Source organism: Neofelis nebulosa, chromosome 13, assembly GCF_028018385.1.
Source record: "Neofelis nebulosa isolate mNeoNeb1 chromosome 13, mNeoNeb1.pri, whole genome shotgun sequence".
NCBI lineage: Eukaryota > Metazoa > Chordata > Mammalia > Carnivora > Felidae > Neofelis > Neofelis nebulosa.
Genome location: NC_080794.1, coordinates 76,842,094 through 76,863,586, shown reverse-complemented (window position 1 = coordinate 76,863,586; position 21,493 = coordinate 76,842,094). Strand labels below are relative to the sequence as shown.

The 21,493-nt window shown below is 34.1% G+C and overlaps 1 protein-coding gene across 4 annotated transcripts in view; it reads right to left on the bottom strand.

Moving 5' to 3' along the window:
* The window catches only part of ATRNL1 (attractin like 1), a 789,076-nt gene that overhangs the window by 537,880 nt on the left and 229,703 nt on the right, over positions 1-21,493 (bottom strand). For all 4 annotated transcript variants that reach the window (XM_058697871.1, XM_058697872.1, XM_058697873.1 and 1 more), the window contains one exon: positions 8,873-8,966. In XM_058697871.1, coding sequence (XP_058553854.1) covers positions 8,873-8,966 — 94 coding nt within the window. The remainder of the gene's footprint in view (positions 1-8,872; positions 8,967-21,493) is intronic.

The window sequence follows — 21,493 nt, the reverse complement described above, 5'->3', positions numbered from 1 at the left end:
GATCTTCCTAAAATGGAAAAGGCATTGGCATTATCCTCTGCCTCCCTCCCATTAAAAAAAAAAAAGAAAGAAAAGAAAGAAAAGAAAACAAAAGAAAACAAAAGAAAAGAAAACAAAAGAAAAGAAAACAAAAGAAAAGAAAGGAGAGGAAAGGAAAGGAAAGGAAAGGAAAGGAAAGGAAAGGAAAGGAAAGGAAAAGAAAAGAAAAGAAAAGAAAAGAAAAGAAAAGAAAAGAAAAGAAAAGAAAAGAAAAGAAAAGAAAAGAAAAGAAAAGACCAGATATAATGAAACAGAAACAAAATGGAAAAATGGTTAATAATCTTAGATATTCCTGGCCTAAAGGTAAACTAGGGAGGAAAAAACTACTCAGGAAGACTATCCTCCTAACGCCATATATGTCAAAGTGCATCAAGGACTATTATTTCACAGTCACCTATAATACTTGCAATAAAGCAAATTTTGGGTCCTCAGCCTAGAATTTAAATCACCATATTCCTGAAGATTTCTTTTTCACACTAATTTTGAGAACCAGTGTCATCAGCCTAACATAAGTTGCTATGAGAAAGCTATAATCAGCAAAGAGAAAAGACTATAAGGAAAAAAGATATTCATTCATTAATTAATTTACTAAATTAAAAGATTTTGTTTAGTAATAGTGTCATTACCTCAGATAATTATAATTCCCAATGTCTTTGAGAAATTTAATCTTCAGTTTATTGTGGATAAAAAGTAAAATATGATTCTGCATCAACGCATCAATTTTGATTACTCTAACAACACAACATTTAACAGCACTATCATATGTATAATTATATAATAACAGTACTAATATATATAATTTTCTTCAGAAGTCAGCAAATTGCTCTAAGATCTTATGTGCAATAAATGAAACAACAAAAGTTCTTTGGCTAAAGAAAAACACAAATTGATTAGGTAAGTGGTTCTCAATGGAGGTAAATGTAAGGGTAGCAATTATTTATCTCCATAATTATGGATTCTAATGGAACTTACTAAAAGGGCCAAAAGGGATGCCAAGGATAGTAGACATACTGAATGTACAAGGCAACTCCATAAAACAACAACATATAATTGATCCAAATCCCACATACCTTTTGAACAACATGGCAAAGGAACAAGTTTTTGTTCATAATTATCTGAGCCTAGAACTTAAGTCCATTTTACATATAAACTCAGAGTAGCTTTTGCATGTTTACAACATACACTGAATCTTCTAGAAATGCAACTATCGCATAAGTTGAAAACACATGCTATACAATTCTGATCAGAATTTAACGGGGCGCCTGGGTGGCGCAGTCGGTTAAGCGTCCGACTTCGGCCAGGTCACGATCTCGCGGTCCGTGAGTTCGAGCCCCACGTCGGGCTCTGGGATGATGGCTCGGAGCCTGGAGCCTGTTTCCGATTCTGTGTCTCCCTCTCTCTCTGCCCCTCCCCCGTTCATGCTCTGTCTCTCTCTGTCCCAAAAATAAATTAAAAACGTTGAAAAAAAAAATTAAAAAAAAAAAAAAAAAAAGAATTTAACAAAAATGTGTTCATGAGTTCAGAAAACTTCATCACCAATAGCTATGCTGTATATGGCAACCATAACATGCATCTCTGAGCACACCATGTGTCTACAGAGTATCTGAGACTCCTTTTAATAGACTAACAACTACATATTACTAGTATCAACTTATTAACAGCCCTGTAATTCATTAACAAAGTTATTAAAATTATATTATTTATATAATATATATGTTCTTAAAAATCTGTAGAACTACAATACAAAATCTTTGTGGTAGAAATTACATATTAAAATTATTTACCCATGAGTTGTCAATTATTTTTCAGCGCTTAAAATGTTCCCAGATGCCTACAATCCAATTCTTCTGGCTCTTACATTACTGTATCTATTTCCATCCTATCATGTATTTCCTATTACCTATGAAATGATCCGGTTTCCAAACTCTTTTAAAATATCAAAAACTGAATGTATGCCTTAACATGCGGTGGTGTTTCAAGACAGAAAATACATTTCCTATGACATTTCATCATAATTTTGTCGATATTTTAACCACTCAAAGATCCAGCTCCTATTTGAAATATAATACTTCCTCATTATTTCCATTTCATGTTTTAGCATGAGATCTCTAATTTCTGATTTAGCATCTTCATTGGGACCAGAGTGGATGAAAGGAGTTTCAGGGACTTCCTCCACATGGCCGTGTCTAATTTAATGGCTCTTTTTCCACAGGTCAGAAAGCTAATATGAGGGGTCCACAAGAGGCTACATATATCCATCCAATTATACACTAGGGACAGGGAAAACGATCAGAGTCTGCAGACCTAATATAATCAATTAAACAGATTTATACCAAAATTCCATTTTTAACCTAGTCTCCATAAGTTTCCACTTTAACAAAGGACCTGTGACTCTTCATCTCTAAATGCCAGGAGCACTCCCTAATTTTCAAGATAATTAATTATGAAAATCCATCACCTTCTGAAGAATATTATTTCATTACCATTGAGAATCATTGACCTAATAAATTAATGTTTTCCTTTGCTCAGCCAAAATACTCTGAGCTTCACATTTACTGTGTATAAGACTTAAGAACACTTTATTGACTTGTTAGAATTTAGATATTTCCTGGTAATTGGAAGTAGATTAGAAGTCTAATTTAGGGTCAGTCCAGAAATGTGTTTTTTGTTTGTTTTTTTTTCTTCGCATGTAGTTAAGATGAAATTTGTCAATGGTGTCTTTGGATATATTAACATGACTTCGTAAGATACATAATAACAATACTGAAAAGATTTTTTAAGTGAATAAATTAATGATATGTTGGCAATCACTATGAGTTCAAATACCTTATTCAAAAGCCCTTCAGAAGTATCTGTATTCCCTTTTCCAGTGACCAATAATCTACTAAATGGCTTGAGGTCCCATTGGAGAAACTGGAGGAATATTTATTGTGTATATTGATGAGATAGTATGGGTGCTTTCTCAACTTTATTTGATGGGTGCTGGGAACCAGAGATTCAGATCTGAATCATAAAAAAAGGGTGAAGAATCACAATTTTCCATTGAACAGCTGACATCAACTTTCTGCTTATTGGTTCACGGTTTGTTTGTTTTCCTTCTGTTAATGTAAGTCAAACAATAATCTAGTTGGCTGTCAATTTAGCTCATCCGTCAGAACTCACTTGGGCAATACCACAAATTCCTGCCAACCAGCATGCCCTGTTGGCCTCTTGGTCTTGTTAACTGTTAAGGTAATTATATCTACATTTAAGGAAAGGTGCAACCACCTGGCCTTTACTATTCTGGATTCCTGACATACCCACTGACACTAGGGAGCCCAGCTGAATGGAAACATTTTCTATTTTCTACTATTGCCTACAGAGAACAGCTACCACTGAGTTTCACAGACTCCAGAGCTTCCCTTACTCTTTATTGTCTTCATGAAGGAAGTGTTCTGGACGACCTCCAAGAAAATAAAATCCATTAATGGGCTATCTGATATATGTAATTGATGTATTCCAATGCATCCAACTTACTGAGTTTTCTGACTCCAATACTCAAAATTTCTTCAAGATAGTTCTAGCATCCCCCAACCTATGGTCTAGAGGCAATCAGCATGCCCACATTTTAAAGAGCCATCAGCAACTACCGGTATATCAAGAAGACATGAAATCCTGAATCATAGGAGCACATCAGTAAATTCTCCCTTCTCCCATCTTATATTTCATGCCCCTTGGCCCAATACCCTCCAGGTCCACTCTCATTCATATATGCACTGCTGATTCCAGCCTCTGCATATTTCTCAGGCTCTGCAACTTTTTCAGTGAATATCTCTTACCTATCTACAGCAGAGAATGTGTCTTCCCAGTCATGCTACTTTGAGACTTGACACTTCTTACTGATTTGGAGACAATAAGTGGAGGCAGGGTGCACTCTGGAGGAGGTCAAACAACTTTTTATAAAGCATAAATATCAGGTCAGGTGAAATCTTTGCATTGTTGCCAGGGAGAGGGAAGCTACCCTACTCTAAAAAATGACAGAGGATGACTTCTAGCCAGGAGTCTTCAAGGGAATGAATCTAGGATTCAGGGTTCTGAGGTCATACTTATAAGTGTCCCTGATGTACACCTGAAACTCCCACTCCTTGTCATCAGGCAGTGACTGGCATGGATGAACTGTCACAGTTGACCTTTCAGTTTCATTTAGAGCCAGCCAACCTTATAATTAAATCCTGGGCATAAGTTTCAACATACTCTGTTCTCTAGCTGTAGAAGGTAAGGGTCTTTAAATGTTGTCATGAAGGCCTTCTGATGTTCGCAGTATGCCCTGAGTTGATGGAAGGCTTCTTCTTTAAGGCTTTATGGCAGTTGACAAGAGCCAGCCAAGTCCACAATCATAGTTAGCTATCCCCCCATAACTTCCTGGTGTTAAAGTTTCTGCACAAACTCACACTTCTTCAACCTATACCTTATCCTATCAAACACAGTTAATATTCTCAATAATTATAGCACAATAGGATAACCACTATCCCACTCACCATTATTAGCATTACAGTGCTTATTGCCATCTGGTAAGTCACCCAACTACAACATCCCATGCTGAAGGTCTGTTGCCAGGAGCCACTTCCAGAGCAACTGCCTTAGTTGGAATTACCTCAGTAGCAGATGTTGAAGATAAGAGCTTGGATATGGGTGTTGGCCAGTTATCTGAGGAAGCATTGGTAACATAGTGGGAAATGTAGAACAAACTCTCTCCCCTCACTGGTTGAGGATGACACGTATTGGCATAAACTGCCTTACCCTTCCTGGTTGCACTGGGCAGAAATGAGTAGCTTTGGAACTAAAAGAGGAACAAAGACTCTCATACTTTAGTGGAATACCGGAAAAGTACAGGAAACTGTCCACTATAGCTTTGATGAAACCATGACAGCCAAGGGAGGTGGCAAGATACATCATAAGTATCTGCCACAACATTTTATCAAAACTTCTTTCACTTATTTTTATTTTATTAAAGAATATTATTTCCCACTGAAGAACACCAATTTCTTTCACAAGGGATTTTTAGAAGGCTGAAGAAATAAAACAAGTTTACTACTGACTTCTTTACACTATTACATTGAAAAGTGAGAATTTCACAGTATCAAGTTGTATTTCACAGAATCAAATACGTGTTACCTTCACATGTAAAACTGAGAAATTTTTCAAAAATAATATGTTGTGTTTTCTTTGAAGTCTGCATTTTGCTCCTCAAAAGTACACAATTTTCATAGAGAATACCACCTCACTCATTACATATTTATCTTATAGTTTATATCTCCATTATACTCATGTTATAAGTTACCATTTCTCAGTTCCAAACTGTTTTTTAGGTCAGAGCCAGAATGAGAACTTACATTACCCTGTCAAGATAAATAATGTTGTGCCCCTTTAAATGAGTGTTTTGACCTTATTACTGTAGCCCTGGCAACTGTGTCTGCCACTCCCTTTCCCCCAGCTTACACCACAGGAAATGCATTCTTAAAATTTTCTCCATTTTGTTCCTTTAGCAACTGGTGGGCTTCACTGGGGGAGAGGGGATACTCTAAAAAGGGTCTGGACCCCTATCAATTCCTGTGGCCCGCAGGAGCTCTGCTCTCCAACAGTGCAAACCTGAGCAGCAATTTATCAACTACCTCAGCTCAGCTCAGCTCTCCTAAGTTTCCAGTTGGTTTCACTCCAGGTAACCCAGTGTTCCAGTCCCCTCTCTCCCTGAAAGCTCCTGTTTCTCTCTACTTTTTTGGCCATTTGGTTACCCTGTAATCTCAGTTCTCCAATGATTTCCAGCAAGCTCATGGATTTTCAGTTTGCCCAGCTCTTTTTTCTTTCACTGTAAAGGTGGGACTGATGGGTACTATTTCCAGCTCTCTATGTCCTTAAGCAAAAATCGGAAGTGCTATAATCACTTCCATTTTCACTTCTTTCTTTGCTTTACTGATGTAGTTTCCCCTTCTGTTCACTGTATTCTATACCCAGAACATTCTACCTCCTCCTTCAAGTTTCAGCTCAAGTATCCTCTTCTCAAACTTACCTAATCCCTCCAGGGTAAATTAATCCCTCCCTTTTCAGTACTCCTTCAACAATTTCTTCATTCCATTCCATTAAATAAGCTTACTGAACCCTTACATTGTGGTACTGATGATACGGTCCCCAAAGAATGTCATTCTAGCAAAGGATACAGGCAAGTACACAGATAATGCAAGGAACAAATTAGCACATAGCAAAAGAACCAATTTCAGTTTGAGGAGGTTATGAAAAATTCACAAGAAGATGTGATGTCCAACTACATACTTAGAGCCAAAAAGAAATTATCCTGTGAAGAGGGAGAGGTTCACAAGCACTTCCAATCACTAATACAATAAATTAGTACATTATATTTTGGCTAGTGTCTCCATTGTTAGCCCGAAACATACTTTAAGCAAAAACTGTGTTATTCATCTTCATTAATAGTACAAGCACTCATTTAATAATTATTTAGTGATCTGAATGGCTAGCTTTGCTTCCTAACAAGAGTCTCATTTTCAATATATGCACACTGTAGAAAATAATTGCTTTAAGAATGATGATCCTATTTTCATTGCCCCACACTCCAAAGCCAAATAAATAAAATGAAGAAAAAATAATGAACATAATTCTATCTACAAAGACCATCTAAAAAATACTATACTAATTAACATTCCAATTTTTCCCTGCTTATAAAAATCATAAATAATAACTAGGGCAAAATGTACTTTCATCATTCAGAACTATATAATTTATTTTTTTACTATTTCATACATATGCCAAACCCTGTAACTCTGTATTTCTAAGCTTATAATCCCATGAGTTCCATGAATTAAAACACTGCTCTCTCTAATCTGGAAACAAAAGTATCTTACTACAGTACCACATCACATAAGAGATAATTATTATAAATGATTGTACCATTTATACAAAACTACAGTACAAATTTAAATTGTCAGTTTTAATTGATGGAATACTGGAATCTCAGAACAAAAATAAAATGTTTATTGTTTATGACCAGAACCTGATATATATTTCATGGAGGGGGAGAGTGAAACAAGAAGCAATGCAAAATAAAAATATAAGGCTCTTGTTAAAATTTTATTAAGAATTTCAAGATGGTGAAAGCAATGCATTAACCCAAGCATGATGCCCTTCTAAGCATGAAGCCCTGTGCAAATGCACAGACCAAGAAGGTGGCCTGCTTATGAACACTAATATTCAGCAAAATATTAGAAGTATCTGCTATATTAGAACACAGAACTCTGACTTAATTTCCAATGGTACTGAGACCAAAACAGCCTTCCTTAATAGGAATTTCCCTAAGATCTTATACTTTCACCTCCTTTTTAAGAGACTGTGGAGAAGGAATAAAATATGGTTGTGCTCACCTTCTCTGAACTTAAAAACCTATGATACCCAAATGCCTAGTCAAAGACATGATCATCTACCTTGAAATGTTTAAAATAATTCTACAGCAAATAGCATATTTGCTTTAAATAAAAACAAACAAAATGATCATTTTCCATGGTTAACAGGTCTTTGGATATAAAAGTTTTAGAAAATCTTTTATTAGTTTTTTCATAATTCTATACTTATTAGAGTTTATGATTTGTGTCAAATACATTTATGTCTATAATAAGTAAGTATATACAATTCAGAACCATAAAAATTATTTTAATATTATATGATATATTTAAATAAGAAAAAAAGAAAGTTTAAATAACATCAAACAGCTGCTTTTTAGGGTTAATTTTGGGCAAGGGGAGAATAAATCTTGAGAAGAACAACTAAATTATAATATATGTGCTGCTGAAATGAGCACTAACAACTAAATTATAAAAAGACAAAAATAATTCATAAAACTACTAAAAGCAGAGTAACAAGAGTGGGTTCATGTCTAGTAAAACGGAAAAAGAAGAAAAGTATAAGAACAACTTGAAAGTCTTAAATGACTACAATTTTAATTAACAATGACAGATTCAAAAGAAAGGCAAAAAACATTTGATTGGAGTTATTTATTTCATAAGATATGGAGGAAAATTATAAAAATAAAATTCAAATTTGATATATGTGTTTTCCAAAAATTTAAGAGTATTTCTTTTTTTAGAAAGATACTAAAGACAGAGGCAGCTGGGTGGCTCGTCAGTTAAACGTCCAACTTCAGCTCTGGTCATGATCTCACAGTCCATGAGTTTGAGCCCAACGTCAGGCTCTGTACTGACAGCTCAGAGTCTGGAACCTGCTTCAGATTCTGTGTCTCCCTCTCTCTCTGCCCCTCCCCCACTCACACTCTGTCTCTCAAAAATAAATAAATGTTAAAAAAAAAAAAAAAAAGAAAGAAAGATACCAAAGGCAAACATATTCTATGGGTTCTATTTTAAAGGCTCTGAAAAAAGGCCATCTTAAAAGGCTTAATTTTGGGGGTGCCTGGGTGGTTCAGTTAGTTGAGCATCTGACTTCGTCCCAGGTCATGATCTCACAGCTTGTGAGTTCCAGCCCCGCATCAGGCTCTGTGCAGACAGCTCAGAGCCTGTAGCCTGCTTCGGATTCCATGTCTCCCTCTCTTTCTGCCCCTCCCCTGCTCACACTCTGTGTCTCTCAAAAAATAAACATTAAAAAAATTTAAAAGCTTAATTTTTCATGAGAATTGATAAAATGCAACTGAACTTAGTTGCATTAATAAATAAACTTAGTTTACAATAATATTGGCTGCTTAACTAGTGTAACACTAAACTTAAAAAAGAAAACCTAAACAGTTAGTTTACAGCAGAAATTCAATCCACAAAAGTTTTAAAAATTCATTTTTACTTACAATTGACACTGATCACCTTTTATTCCTTTAGTTGTGCAGAAACATTTTCCTGTGTGCATATGACAAATGTTGGCATGGCCACTGCATGTACAAGCTGTAAGTCAAAACAAAAATAACACTTAATATTCTCCATCAAAAACTTGTATCACATTTCCGGGTATTATTTTTATCTTATTTTTATACTGTGTATTTTCTCCCTGCCACCCAAAAACTAGGGTTACCACATAAGTTATCTTTAACTAAAGGCAAGTAAATTCACTTATTTAAAAATTTTGTGAAACTCTTTAAAGTCTTTGGGGCATCCTGAAGTTTAGGATGGATACACATATTATTGTATTCTTCTTTGGGTTCCTTTCCACTTCTGATTTGCTACATCTATTTGATGAAATGAATTTCAAAGAGTACAAGAGTTTTGGAGTCAAACAGCTTGGCATTAAAATGTACATCTATAATCACCAGCTATGTGACCTTGGGCAATTTATTTAACTTCTCTATGCTTCAGTTGCTTCATCTGCAAAAAAAATGACAGTAATACTTAATTCTTAATTGGATGTTATATGTAAGTGATGGATCACTAAATTCTACTATATATTATACAGTATACTATATGTTAACTAATTAGAATTTGTAATAAAAAATTGAAACAATAAGTAAATAAATAAATAAAAATACTTAGCTCTTAGTAGGGATGTGAAAATTAAATGAGATCATGTGTTTTTATTTTTATTTTTTTAATATGAAATTTATTGTCAAATTGATTTCCATAGAACACCCAGTGCTCATCCCAACAGGTGCCCTCCTTAATACCCATCACCCACCATCCCCTCCTTCCCATCCCCCATCAACCCTCAGTTTATTTTCAGTTTTTAAGAGTCTCTTATGGTTTGGCTCCCTCCCTCTCTAACTTTTTTTTTCCTTCCCCTCCCCCCATGGTCTTCTGTTAAGTTTCTCAGGATCCACATGTGTTTTTAAATATCTAACACAAATCAAGCACCTAATATATGCAGCTATTACTTCTACTGCTATTATCACTGCCAATGATATAATAAAAATAGTTCTATACCATGTCAAAAAAGCATGCCTGTTTATTGCCCCCAAACCATCTTAATAAGCTTCTCAGATCATTCTCAGTTTTAGTATTCCAGAATATTAACTGAAACATTCCATGGTGTAATAGTTACACAGTCAATTTGGCTCAGGTGAACTCATCTTACTCTGCATTCCTTATTAAAGAGTAGCATTCCCATTATTTGGAACACCAACTTCATATTTAATCGTGTCCAACATCCAATTGATTGGTAGGTTCTAGATTCTGCATGCACAGTCCCTCTTGTATCTGATCCCTCCTTTTCCTTGTGATAGCCACTAATTGGTAGTATACTATTGTCATTCACCTTCTCTTACTGACACCAATACAATCCCATATCTGGTCTTTCTACCTGGGCTACAACTCATTGCCAATCCTGAAATATAGTCTAAAGAGACAAGGCCAACCAAGTCACTAGCCCTTTCAAAGACTTTCAATGAGAACTACGCTGTTCCTACACACCTCCATCTAGTTACATCACTCTCTTGATGAAAATGAAACAATGTAGTCTTTTCCTGATTCAGATATACATATATAAATCAGTTAATGAGTCACTGGTTTTGATCAAAGTATAAAATATTCTAGAACACTATGCACCTTTCTAATTGCTTATGATTATCTGCTTTCATGATTAATATAAAGTAAATACACCCAACCCTACCCTACTTTTGGTACTAGGTAGATTTTTAAGAACTTGGGGTTGTTTTTGTTTTGTTGTTTCTTTGTTTTTTGCTAGAAGAGATTTCCACAGAAAAGTGTGATTGCTTCCTCTTAAAGAATATTTAAATAAATCAGCATAATTTTCCTTTAAGTTTGTAGAATTAACTATGGAAACACAACATGTGAGAATTACAAAAAAAATGAATGACAATGGGTAGTATTGCAAGGAATAAAGAAAACTATCAACAAGCAATAATGGGTCCCTAAGATGTATTGATTACATCTAACTTCAGAAATAGTAAATGAATGTACCATGATATCTTAGTATTAACTTGCAGAGTTTCATATTGTTTTATATCCAGAACTTTACTAAAAATAATGATAACATTAATATTTTAAAACTCAGATAAACCTTTTATTTACCCTTTATGGCAGAACTGGATAAGAGTTTTGTTTGCAGAGTTTCTTAAAAGAATTATCATTGTATAGTAGCTTTAATAATTCCTGAGACCCAAAAAAAAAAAATTGTGTTAAAGTACCTTTTAATGTAAGCTCATTTTGAGAGAATTCCCTTGTGGTTCTGTACTTCAGGCTAAAATGGCACAAATGTATTCTAAATTCAATTTTTTAAGATTTATACTTCATGACACTGTTGAAATTATTCTGTTGTCAGCATTTGAGGTTATCTTTTTATGCTGAATAAGCACCTATGAAACCATCATACGGTGGCCTTTTGTTTGGCAAATTTTATATGATGATGATTTTATAGCCTAGACATACACTAGAGGGACATTATGGTCACATGTTATTTCTCTTCCTCTACAGTATAAAGCTGAAATATCAACTTATAAGCAAAACTGAACAAGAAGAATAGAAAAAAAAGATGTGATATGGGTTATTCCAACAAGTTGTACATGAGGAATATACTTTGAAACATGAAACCGAAAAGCAGTGGTCATTGGAAGTACTTGTTGCAAAGTCAGTTTATGTGCCTAAGTAACTTTCATGGTTATATCGTTACTATCTGTGGAATACCTATAGTAATAATTTATGAAAGTTTGCAAATAATGCCCATTTAATATCCTTTGTATAATTCCAGCATATTACACTTGATTTTTAGTAGATATGCTATATATTAGATTTTAAAGTAGTAAGAATTCTGGCAAAGGCAAACGTTCAAATAGCTAACCTAAAGTTCTATTCTTCAAACTTACATTTTTATTTACAACAACAAACTTATGTATGAAAAGGGAAAACAGAATATAGTGGTTTCTTTTTGATATAAACATGAAATGTTGATACCAATAATACCTTAGCAATCTGATTTTCTCACTAAAAATGCAAGAATTACAACTTTGCCATGTACCTGTTGTTGAGGCAGTGTGATCAGTGTGATTTTTTTTTTGACTGAAATAATGAAAGGTCTCATTTTTGAAGTTTTTTTATGTTTATTTATTTTTGAGAGAGAGACAGAGCATGAGCAGGGAAGGGGCAGACAGCGAGAGAGACACAGAATCCGAAGCAGGCTCTAGGCTCTGAGCTGTCAGCACAGAGCCCGACGCAGGGCTTGAACTCATGGACTGCAAGATCATGACCTGAGCTGAAGTCGGACACTTAACCAACTGAGCCACGCAGGTGCCCCTAGATAGATCTCATAATTAAAAACAGACCATCTAACTTACAGAAATGACTTTGTTTAGTTAGGATATTTGACATCTGTACTTGCCTAAATAAAAAGTAGTAAAACTCAGTTATTTAGTCCTAGATCCAATATTTACTAAATGCTCTTGGGTGTAAGGCATTGCTCTAGAACTGTAATTGGATGGGAAACAAGAATCTAGAACTAAGTAACTGGAACCTTCAGGCAAATGGCACTGTATCAAGGATTTCAGTTATAGATTGAAAAGTCATAAAGTGCCAGGCTGTAAGATTTTTATTTTATATTCCAAAGCTAACATTTTCAAAAATGGAAAGAGAAATGCTAACATCTATTCTAACTGTATCCCTGAGGCCCATTTCCAATTCTGTATGGGCCATAAGCTAAGACTGTGTTTTACATTTTTAAAAGATTAGGACGAGAAGGAGGTGAAGGTGGCGATAAAGGAGGGAAGGAGGAGGCGAAGGAGGAGGCAACAACAGCAGCAACCGTATCTGGTCTACAAAAAACAAAATTTACTATTTAACACTTTAGAGAGAGAAAAAAAAAGCCAATCCCTAATCTGTACAGTCTGGACTCACATAATTTGTCAGTTTTCCCGAAACCACATTTAAAACCACTTGTTTTTGTTTCCCTAATAGAAGAGAACCCTCTCCCATTTAAAACAATTAAAATTTTTCACCAAAATGAATTTTAACTCAACTCTTCTGGAATTGCATTCTCAATACCCTGTGTTTAGTTTTATAAAAGAGTAACTTTAGTCTTGTTTCATTTTCTTTGATAAAAGAAAATGAGTCATACTTTATTTTCTTACTCTAGCCGGCTATATTTCTTGACCATTGCTAATGACTGCTTAAAGTATTTAAACCCTTTGTAATTGATTTCTTATATTTTATTTATTTAATCCAGTTTTTATTCAACTAAAAAATGAACAAATGGGCTATAAATGAGGCAAGAATGACACATTAGAACATATTCACAAAGCAAACATGAATATCAAAAGAAATACCAGTTTTGTTCCCTCATTGTCCTACCACCAAAAATTACTACTTGCCTCAAGTTCAAATTCTTAAATTCCAATTGACTGAATTTTTAAAAAATATCTCTTTTGGGGGGTGCCTGCACGGCTTAGTCAGTTAAGTGTCTGACTCTTGGTTTCGGCTCAGGTCAAGATTTCATGGTTTCATGGGTTTGAGCCCCGCGTCAGGCTCTGTACTGACAGTGCGGAGCCTACTTGGGATTCTCCCTCTCTCCCTCTCTCTGCCCCTCTCTTACTCACACTGTCTCTCTCTCAAAAGTGATTAAAAAAATTTTTTTAAATATATCTTTTTGAATCTGTATTGTTTTCAGTGAAGTTACTTTAAAAGATGCTTTGAATACTTATTAATTGATGAATCACATAATCTGAAAAAACATTAAGTATTCATTATGTTATAAATATAAAATATGAAGTAGGTTAATAACAATACCAATATTTTGTATCTATACATGACTATATATTTCTGAGGTACTTTCACACATATTAATTACCTCTTTAATCTTTCACCATTCATGTTATTATACACATTTGACATAGGAGCGGCTTCAAAGAAAAAACAAAACAAGCAAACAAAAACATAGCCATGCTTATACATCAGTAAGTAGCAAAGTTAAGAATTATATTCTGGGATTCCTTAAACTTCTTATCAGAAAATATATGTTTGTGTGTGATGAATTTATGTACATATAGACAACATGTAGCCTACTGACCACATATGTTGTTAATTTCAAATATGATTTACAATGTACTTTTTAAAGTTCAAAAGCTTAAATCACTATATTGTACACTTGAAACTTATTTAATACTGTAAGATAAATGTACTTAAAATAAAATAAAATGTAGTAGAAATAAAAAGTGTTTAAAGCTGAAACTAACCGCACATATTTTACACACACAAACCAACCGTCACACAATCAATAATTGCCTGTGCAGTAAATACACACTAAAACTATTAGTTTTACAAGGTTGACTCATAATTTGCAGATTCATTAATATACATATTAATAAATCTAAAGAGAAAAAAATATTGTCACTCTAGACACTAAAAATTCTGACAAAAATAAATGTTCATTCCTGATAGAATATTAAAGAAAACAGGAACGAGATGATACTTCTTAGGGAACTATATACATCTACAGACATTATATACAAAAATAACCAATATCTTGCTTAATAAGGAAACAATGGAAGCATTTTTTCTGCTAAGAACAGGAACAAAGCAAGACTACCCAATAACTCTTTTACTACTAATATTGTACTAGAGATATTAGCCAGTGTAATTATACAAGAAAAATTAATTGACACTTAAGAACTAGAAAGAAAAAGTTAAACTATCTCCACCTGGAAATGATACAGTAGTATGCCTGGGAATCAATCCCAGAGAAGCAGTAGTAACACAAACTAAAACATTAAACAATCCAGTAAGGTAACATAATTAAATAACATACTGAAATCAATAACCTTCTAATAATAAAAAAACAGGTAACAGATAGAAAATTAGTTTATAATTGGAATGAAGAAGATAAAATATTTGGGAATAAATTTTTAAAAAATATATGCAAAATCCATTGTAGGCATAAAAGTAGTTGTGAAAAAATTTAAAAAAAATTTGTTGCTCTTGAAAAAAAAGCAACCAACATTATAAAGATGTCAGTTCTGTTTGAATTAATTCATGAATCTTACATCTCAATAATAATACCACATTTTGATGGGAATTAATTGATAATAATCATCATATAAAAAATAAACATGCAAGAATAGCCAGGAAAACACTAAAAAAGCTTAAAAAAAACCAGCTTACTAGATATTAAAACATTTATAAGCTCTCTATAATTAAAACACTGAGATAATGGCACATCAATGGAGAAACAGCTCAGCAGAGTACAATAGAAAATCCATGAATAGAACCAAATACATATGAAACTTTAGTATATAAAAAGTGTGTATATTAAATCATGGATCAAAATGATTTTTTAAAACAAATGTCACTGGGACAATGGATAGAAAAAGGTTACATTATATTTTTTAATTTTTAAAATTTATTTATTAATTTTGAGAGAGAGAGAGCACAAGCAGGGGAAAGGCAGAGACCGAGGGAGAGAAAACTCCAAGCAGGCTCTGCGCTGTCAACATGGAGCCACAAGGGACAAACCGTGAGATTATGACCTGAGCTGAAATCAAGAGTCGGTAGCTTAACTGACTGAGCCACCCCAGGCACCCCCAAAAAAAGGTAACCTTAGATCCATACTTCACACCATACACAAAATTAAACTCCAAAAGCATCAGCGACCTAAATGTAAAAAAGTAAAACTATACAAGTAAGCCAAGAATATACAGGTAACTTAGATAACTAGAATGTAAAAAAAAAAAAAAAAAAAAAAAAAAAAAAAAAAAGTATTCTAACTCTAATTCTAAGAGTGATAATTTTGGGGCACCTGGGTGGCTCAGTCGGTTGAGCATCCAACTTCAGCTCAGGTCATGATCTCAAGGTTTATGGGTTTGAGCCCCATGTCAGGCTCTGTGCTGACAGCTTGGAGCCTGGAGCTTGCTTCAGATGCTGTGTCTCCCTCTCTCTCTGTGCCCCTTCCCCACTTGGGTTCTCTCTCTCTCTCTCTCTCTCTCAAATAAACATTCAAAACAACATTAAAATAAAATAAGTGATAATTTTGATGACATTAAAATATAAAGACTTCAGCATGGCAAAATAAATAATAATCACCATAAGCAAGATCAAAAGACAGACCAACTTAGAGAAAATTATTCAACAGATAGATAATATTCCTAATAAGTAAAGAACTCTTGTCAAATTGAGGAAAAAATATGAAAATATCCCCAAAGAGAATTGAATAAATACACAGACAATTAAAATAAAATATAAAAATGGTCCTTAGATACATAAAGAGAAGTTTAACTTCACCCATAAGAGAACTAAAAATTAAAACACTCATTTACTAATTTTCACCTATCAGACAAAAGTTGAAAAGTATAAAAATATATTCTGTTCACAAATCTATGTGGAAATAGGTACTCTTATACACTGCTAGTGGGAATGCAGACTGGTACAATCATTGCTAGCAACACTGTGTATGTTTTTATCTCTTAACTTAGCATGCTCCCTTTGAGGAATTTATCCTGATGAAACACCTCTTATAATACAGAAATATCTATGCACACAAAAGTTTCCGCTACCATTACTGGCATTTGAAATTATTGGAATTCGCCTAAATATTCAGAGTTAGGAGAATAGTTGAATAAACTGTGGTATATTCTCAAAATGCAGTACTAGGTAGCTATAAAAAGAATGAGGAAGATCTCTGTAAGTAACATGGAATGATTTCCAAAGTATGTTATTATATGACAAAAAAAGTACAATAGACATGTTACCCTTTGTGTAAAAAAATAAGAAAATGTGCATGTTTCTGCATATTTAATTTAAAAAACATAGGGAGGATAAACCAGAGAATGGTTTGAGACAGGTTGCTTACAAGGCATGAATAAGAATGTCATGGAAAGAATGGGGGGGGGGGGGGCGGGGAGGAGGTAGGGAGGAAAATGACTTTTTGTACATTCCTGACTTTGGGGACCATGTAAATGTTTCACATACTCAAAAAAGAAAATAACATCAATGATACTGATGGGGTCTAGGCTAAAGCTAACTAAACACAGATATAAATGAATGACCCTTACTCAGATGACTAACAACCACACTGAAGGAGGGAAAAAGAATGAACACAGGTACTTTTTTTTTTAACATTTACTTGTTTTTGTGACAGAGAGCACACATTGCAGGGGAGGGGCAGAAAAAGAAGGGACAGAGGATCTGAAGCAAGGCTCCACACTGACTGTAGTGAGCCGCTTCAGGGCTCAAACCAACAAACTGTGATATTATGACCTGAGTTGAAGTCGGACACTCAGTAGCCTGAGCCACCCAGGTGCCCCAAACACAAGTAATTTTTAAACACAGTTAGAGATTATATGTCCTCACACTGGAGACAAAATAAATAAATAAATGCTAACCTCCAATTAATATTCTTCCTTTTCACAGAGGTATGGGTTACAACTCTGGAAATACCTTCTGTACATTCTAAGACTGAAGAAATTAAAAAAATATATGCTGTGGATAATGAAAGTTGGATTAAAAATCTGGAAAGTAGGAAGAATAGAATGAACCCTGTAGTAAGGGACAGAAAATTAGGTATTAGTGTAAACTCATGGATTTTAATATAAAATACAAATAGAGGTAAAAATGTGTACCAGTGTGTGTAGTTATGTATAAGAATATATATATGTCTATGGGTAGACACACATATATGCACGTATGTACACAGATATTTATTCTCCTGTTCTGTCTGTTGAGATGATCCAGAAATAAAAATGTCTTTGTAGCAAAGAGCCCACTAACAGAAACAGGGCAGCTTAAGAAATGCCAGTTGCCAGTCAGGGCAGGAATATTACAAGACAGTACCGAAAACACAAGAAAATGCTCAAAGAATGATAAAGTGTTCACTGATAGATATATGAAAAATAGATAATGATACAAAGAGATAGATAGATCATAGATAGATACATAGATAAGATATACAAACTAAAGAAGAGAAAGCTTTTCACTGTAAAATCAAGCCAAATAATCAGTATGGAAAACTGATGAATGAGAAAATCATTTGGTAAAAATCATAAAACTAGTAGGTCAAAGTTTAAGAACTAATACAATACTCACAGTCTCCAAGTATCTCCCAAAAGATACTTTTTTCATGACAGGACAAAAAGGTAACTTTACAGTGCATAAATCTAGCAGACAACACTTTATCCAAACGTTCATACTGAACATTAACGGAACGATGATAGCATGTGGCTCAATATGGTGAAAACAATTTAGCATAACTTCAGTGGTATTCCTGCCCAAAGTGTGTAATCAGAATATAATCATAAAGACATGTCAAACAAAGCCATAGCACATTCTATATACACACACACTACTAGGCCGTATTCCTAAACAATGTCAACATCACTAGATAAAAAGAAAGGCTCAAAAAATGTTCCAGATGCAAGAAGTGTAAAGAGACATATAAATGAATACAACCAGTAATCTTGGATTTTCTTTTTCTCTAAAGAACAATGCTCGGGTGGCTCAATCAGTTAAGCGTCCGACTTCGGCTCAGGTCATGATCTCGCAGTCCGTGAGTTCGAGCCCCATGTAGGGCTCTGTGCTGACAGCTCAGAGCCTGGAGCCTGTTTCGGATTATGTGTCTCCCTCTCTCTCTGGCCCTCCCCTGTTCATGCTCTGTCTCTCTCTGTCTCAAAAATAAATAAACTTTTTAAAAAAAATTAAAAAAAAAAAAAAAGAACAATGCTGGGACAAATGGTGGAATCTAAGTAAGGTCTACATTTAATAACAATATGCACCAATGTTCATTTCCTGATTTCTGTAACTATAAGGTTACAGAATTTCTAGTTTTTAGAAAATATCACTAAAGTATTTAAGGGATAAAGGCCTATCAAGTCTTCAATGATTAACTGAGACACCAAGAAGAGGGAAGAGACTGTGTATTTACTTGCAACTTTTGTATTAAATTATGTCAAAGCAAAAAAAGTTAAATAGACCTTTTCAATTTTGAAAAGATTAAACATTTATACACCTCCCAAAAATAAAATACAGGCTTATGCTTTTGACCTGTAGGTAAATAACAACATTATGTTTAATAACTTTGAGGTGTTCTTGTTTCTCTACAAGTTATTAAGGGTTTTGTTTTGTTTTGTTTCCATTTTGAGAAGGGATGCTGTTAGCAATATGTGAAATAAGCGATTTCATTTCTCAAGAAAACACTAGACCTTACCATTTCAAGAAAAAAAAAATCTTCCTCTGTGGATAATTCCCCAAATGTCTTCTATTACCGATAATATACCCAAATGCTTTCTTTTACTGAATGAAAGAACTAGCTGTTGACAGATAGAAGAATATGAAAAATATACTTTTAAAATACAAATTATATGATAAAGTGAAATAGATATTATTTGGAAGTTAGCTGCTAACATTTATAGGACAATACATTCTGTTAAAATGACCCGAAAATTAATACATCAATGAGGAGAAATGTGGTCGGTAAGTTTGAAAAGTGAAACACAGAGATTCTATTTATCTTTTCTAGAAAAACTAGGAATAGAAGAAAATTATATAAATTGCACTTTCTTCCTTATCTAAACTTCATATAACTTCTTTTTTCAGTACTTAACAAAAAAACTTATATATAAAATATTGACTTACTGCTCAATAAGTTATGAGTAAAGAATAAAACATCATCTATAATTATTAAAACCAGTCTTCATTCCCAGCAAAATAAAATATACACGTGGAACCAAAATTGCTTCACTGTTCCCTCTATTAATGAAAAACAAAAGAGCTTTTTTTTTTTTTAAGTTTATTTATTTTTGAGAGAGAGACAGAGTGTGAGTGGGGGAGGCACAGAGAGAGAGAGAGAGAGAGAGAGAGAGAGAGAGAGACAGACAGACAGACAGACAGACTCTAAAGCAGGCTCCAAGCTCTGAGCTGTCAGCACAGAGCCCAATGCAGGGCTCGAACTCACGGACTGCAAGATCATGATCTGAGATGAAGTCAGACGCTTAACCGAGCCACCCAGGCATCTCTATAGCTTTCTTTCTTTTTTTTTTTTTTTTTTTAAAGAAAAATCAGCTTGCAAATAACAGTAAGCTACTTTTTTACCTCTTGCTCTAATGAAAATATTGGTTGAAACTAGAAAGTTACTTAGCTAGGAAATTTGAATTATTTTTCTTATAGATTATGTGCAAATGAGTAAAACAGAAAACACAAATATTGTATTTTCCTAGTAACACTCATATAACAAAATGCTAACTATAAACCAAGCACAGTACTACCACCTATGGAATGAGGATACAAACACAATATAAAAAATTAAAAACATATAAGACAAACTTTTCTCAAGTCTGCATACTACTTAGAAAAACAAGTAAACAATGACTTACAAAAACACTGATGCCTATCACCATGGAGGTACCAACACTGCCTGAAGCTAGGAGAAATATTACAAAACATTTTCAGGCTGAAATTTCCAGAGATGAGATCTGGAAAATGACTTGGGGAGTTCAGAGGTACAGCAATGTCCAGGGAAGTAAACGTAGCTCAAATGGGTAAAGAGCTGGGTTTGAATGAACGAGTGGCTGGGCCTGAGGTAAAAAGGTACAATATTATGAATGTCCTGGCCATAAAATAAAAGAATAATCAAAAGAGGGGCACCTGAGTGGCTCAGTCAGCTAAACATCCAACTCTTGATTTTAGCTCAGGTCATGATCTCAGGATTCCTGGGTTTGAGACCTGCTTGGGGCTCTGGCCTGACAGCACAAAGCCTGCTCGTGATTCTCTCTCCCCCTTTCTCTCTGCCCCTCCCCTGCTCTCTCTCTCTCTCTCTCTCCCTCTCTCTCTCTCTCAAATAAATAAATAAATAAATAAGAAAAGAATAATTAAAAGAAAGAGAGGCTGATCTGTTGGGAAACTATTAGAATAGCCTAGGCTAAAATACAGACACAACTGGATATTACTGTGGCTTTGAAATGGATAAGACTTGACCACTGATTATAGCTAAGATTCAACAAGATATGAGAGAGCATACAGGTTTGGAGTAGAAGAATGAGGTAGTTCACATTTGAATTCTGGTTCTAGCACCTGTAGGCATAACCTTTAACATGGTACTTAGGCCTATATTCTTGGTCTACTCACCTGAAAAATGAATATAATAGTATATACTTTATAAAATGCTTAGGATGAAACATAAAAATTTAGGCAAAGTTCCTAGCAATATTTCTGGCATAAATAAACTATTAACTATTAGTTATATATATTATGGACTATTATTATATATTTATTAATAGATTATTATACATTATAATTTATTAATACATTTATTGTATTAACTATTATATACTTTTAACGTAATGCTTGGAGTTTAACTGACAAAGAAAATTTTAGTGTCATTAACTAAAATGTGGAAGTACAGGAAAAGAGAAGTAAAGATGTGAGGGAATATGAGAAACAAGATAGAATGTGAAACAAGAAAAAATTATTTTAGGGCACAGCATAAAAGGCATTGTAAGTCTTACTAAGTAGTTTTTAATTTATTTCTCACTTTGTATGCAATGAAAGATTTA